This window comes from Saprolegnia diclina (assembly GCF_000281045.1).
Source record: "Saprolegnia diclina VS20 unplaced genomic scaffold supercont1.15, whole genome shotgun sequence".
Lineage (NCBI taxonomy): Eukaryota > Oomycota > Saprolegniomycetes > Saprolegniales > Saprolegniaceae > Saprolegnia > Saprolegnia diclina.
Window position 1 is genome coordinate 836,896 of NW_008246082.1, and position 4,087 is coordinate 840,982.

At 57.6% G+C, this 4,087-nt stretch overlaps 1 protein-coding gene across 1 annotated transcript; it reads left to right on the forward strand.

Annotated features, from left to right (window-relative positions):
- Positions 1 to 2,981: 2,981 nt before the first annotated feature.
- On the forward strand, positions 2,982 to 3,833 carry SDRG_05848 (hypothetical protein; the record flags this gene model as incomplete). Its single annotated transcript, XM_008611588.1, has 5 exons — positions 2,982 to 3,048; positions 3,097 to 3,244; positions 3,289 to 3,359; positions 3,405 to 3,602; positions 3,646 to 3,833. The coding sequence occupies 5 exons, from the start codon at positions 2,982 to 2,984 to the stop codon at positions 3,831 to 3,833; spliced, it is 672 nt and encodes a 223-aa protein (XP_008609810.1).
- Positions 3,834 to 4,087: the final 254 nt, after the last annotated feature.

Genomic DNA, 4,087 nt, shown 5'->3' on the forward strand with positions numbered 1-4,087 from the left:
GCCACGTCGAACTCGCCGATGCGAGGAGGCGGTGAACGACTCGTGCGAAGAGCGGACGCCAATGGCTCCGGCCTTCGTTCGTCACGGCATGCGGCAGCACGTACTCGAAGAAGAGACGACGCGGTACGAGTGCCGAGAAGTAGCTCTCGCCCTTGGTGTGCACCGAGAGGTTGGCGCCAAGTGCTGCCACGCCGTTGTGGTCGGATCCAAAGCCAAGCGTCGCCTTGTTGAGCCGATCGGACAGACCCAAGTTGGACTCGAGAAAGGCCAGGCCCGCACTGTACACGTCAAGTATACGCTCGCACGTGACGCTGCGGTTGAAGGGATCGCCCGAGCCAAATGGTATCTCATTCACGCCGCACGGCGCCTCGTAGGCGCGCACCGCGGCTAGGACGATGACGGCGATGGCACGCCACATGCTGGCAACACTTGATTCGAATTTGGCCCGTATTTCGAAGTGCACTAAGATCTTGCCTTTGCGTAGTAGACATGTTCTCCACATCGAAAGGAAAGAAGATCAGACTAGTGGACGCTCTCTTCGTAACGCACAAAGGATATCGTGGTCTCGTATCCAGGCCATCTCCCTCAATCTCCAAGCCTGGCGATCCTCCATCGATCATCCGGATGATCGGCATCATGACCAGCATTCCTGAGCCAATCGGCGTCGATCGTCCGGATAAGCTCGTTGGCAGTGCATTTGCGCAAAATTGGACCGGCCGACCACGCTCTGCCGACGGAGCGGATGAAGGTACGTGGCGCTCGGGGCGCGCGGAAGGCGACGGGAGCGAGTAGAAAGCAATGCCAATCCCAGTGCCAATCAAGTGCCCCGGTGCACCTCGGCCGGACGGCGTGCCGTGTAAAATGCTCCTCAACAAAGTGGGTCGTGCGGGACGGAAGCGCCACCCAGTGCTGGGCTGGCACTGCAACAAATGCTACAAGCAGCTTCTACACATTGGTGCGCTTGCTCTTGTGCACCATCTTCATCCACACCGCCTTGTAGATCGAATGACCACCACCGTGCGAAGCGAAGCAGAACGTACGTCTTTGCAGGATTCTGCGAGAAAGCTCAAGGCTGCGTAGGCAATGACACGCCGCTCGCCAACGTCGAGCTGCAACTTCCGATAGAACACATCGTCAACACACTCGACGTTACCCACGCTCCAGCGAGCACCCAAAGTCCAGCAACTGTCCAGAGTCCAGCGCACGCTCTTGATCCAGCACGCACTCAGAGTCCAGCGACTGTCCAAGCGCCAGCGAGTCCTCCGGGTTCAGAGAGTGGTCCTAGTCCACGTAGTACACCGGGTCCTGTGAGCGCGCACGGCCCAGGATGTACCCCAGGTCCAACTGGCAATCCGAGTCCAGCTACAGGTCAAGTCTCCGTGGCAGCCCAAGGTCCAGCGAGTGCTCAGGGCTCTGTGAGTATTCCGAGTCCAGCGAGCACCCAAGGTCTGGCGAGTACCCCGCTTTCAACAAGCGTTCAGGGCCCAGCGGACGACCCGCTCAGCCGCACAGACGTTCGGGTGTCCATAGCGCCGCGCCCAGCCATCCGGCAACTGGGGACGATGGGGTCGCTAACCGAGCTTGCCGAGGCAGCGCGGGCCCGTGCTCGTGCCGCTCATGCCTGGACCACCGCCGTCAATGACGCCGTCGCGAACTGTGCGCACCGAGAACGATCAGCAGCTCGCCCTAGTAGCGTCCCTGGCCGCCGCCCCGCGACCACGCATCATCGCGCAGAACCTTTGCGTGCGCACTTGCCGTCGCCGGCGATCGTCGCGTGGGTCCCGCCGCAAGGGCCGTATGCACCACCCGAGTCGTTTCTGGCCAACATGCGTGCGTTCGGGTGGCTGCCCGTGCAGCTGAGCACGTCGTTGACCGCGAGCGCCGTTGTCCCGCCTCCAAATTCGTTTTTACAAACGGAAGCGGGTCGACCCATCTCGAGAAGTACCCACCCCCACGCGCCCTAAATACACGGACGCTTCCACACTGCAATCGCGCCCCACAAGCTTGACGACTGCCAGAATCCATTTACAAGAAAAATTGTGTTGTGTTTGTGATCTCAAGGATTAATAGAGCAGAGGTATCACCGCAGCAGGCTGTGTATCTAGAGTCGAGGTTCTCGCATTCTTGGTGGGTCTTGGGCTGCTTAAGATCTCGGAATCCGAGAACATGCAAGACTAGAAGGACATACTTGTTGACATTTGGGTTGCCACAAGAAAATATCGCGATGAAGTCAGACAAACGGGCGATCCCCTTGCGATAGTACTAAAAACAATGCAGTCGACCCTCGAAACGATCCCAAACTGCGAAGATCAACGACATATGTTTCACTTTGATCGACATTACGTTTCCATTCCCCAAGCTCCACCACAGATGTTCAACCACACCACAAAGAGATATTGGCAGGAATAAATGCACTCATGGAATCTACTATGCGCATCCAACCTGTGTCGAGGTACCATCAAATTTTGAGAATCTTGATCAGCCGAAAGAGCTCGTGAATCGAGCTAGTGTGCGTCAAGTCGGTGGTCCGTTGCTGTGTGGATCTACCAGTATCACATGTACGCCATCTCCACACAAACAGCGCCTCGTGTGAGGTCATTGGGCGTGAAATGATTCGTTGTCCTTACTTGTTTTGGCGGGATTTCCGTTCAGCACGTCGAAAATTCAATCCCACGACACCATTTATACCGAAAACTTTGTTTTCTTCAATTCAGAGACGAAAAACTATACACTCATTATCTTCACATGCATTGTACTAGTACTAGTATATCAACACCACGTCCAGCGTCCACAGCCTCCTACGAATATTGTCTTGTGCCGTCCCAATGCACCAAACGGCAACACCTCGGATGACACGGTTGCACGTATCTTGCATGTGATTGGCTCACATCCGGACAAGATACGCTGCACGACGCTGATTGGCCAAAAAGGCGAGCTGCCCGTTGTATCTTGGTCGCAGTCCAAGAATTGCAACCTGCAGCATGCGAACCTCGGTCCTTGCCGTCATGGCCGCCTGCCTCGCGGTCGCCGTCCATGGCCTCGGCTCGCGTACGACGAGCAATGCTCTCTGCTGCTTGCGCTGATGCTAGTGCGTAGTCCCGATCATGGATGGCCGCTACGTCTACTGCTGGCGCACGGGCCAGTCCGTGACACTGACCACGCTGAGCTCAGCCAAGAACGAAGCAACGGCCGAAGCGCTCAACTGCGGCCTGCAGATGACCTTTACCGCACCGGCAACCATCTCGTAGGTCTACATGTCAGGCCTCTTGCTCATGTACGGGCACGTAGGGTCGGCCAAGCCGTGCCCGTGACCTGGACGGTCTCGTACGACCCAAAAACGATCACGACCAACAGCATTGGTACGCATCTCGACGCTTCGACATACGACTGAGGAGGCGAGGTAGGCCTCACGCTGCCATTCCCCGTCATGCAGAGCCCGGCGTCGCGTGACGTCTACCAGATTTACCACTCGAACATCCACTCGTGCGCGTACGCCGACAATGTCTGCAACGCGTACGACAATGGCGTCTACGTCCGCGACCACACGTCCAACACGCTCGCCAACTTTAGCGCCAACTACTCGGCCACGTACTCGACAAACGGTACCGGCTTCGATCCTCGGCTCGCTTTGTCATCGTTCCCTAGAGCTCTCATTTCCGCGGGCTGGCTCGTTTATCATCTTTGCCCACATTGCACTTCCGGGCGACACAACGTCGGAACGATTCGACTTTGCCGTGTACCGCACGATCACCGTGAGCGACGCTGTGACACCGACGCCGATCGGCTTGATCGTTGGCCTCTCTGTCGGTGGCGTGGTGCGTTCCCTCGACTAGTGCGTCACGGGCTCTCATGGAACGTCCAGGTGCTGCTCCTCGGGATCGCTTTTGTTGTCTATCGCTACCGACGGAACCGCGCCAGCAAGACGACAACAGCCAACACCAACTACCGGACGCAGACGTCCGCAGGACTCGACGAGACGCAGACGTGGGCCCGCGATTCAGAGGCTGACGCGGCGCTTGCTCAATGGCGCCTCAACGAAGAAGACGTGGAGCGCTGCCAAATCTTGTCGAAAGGTACTCGGCCTCAG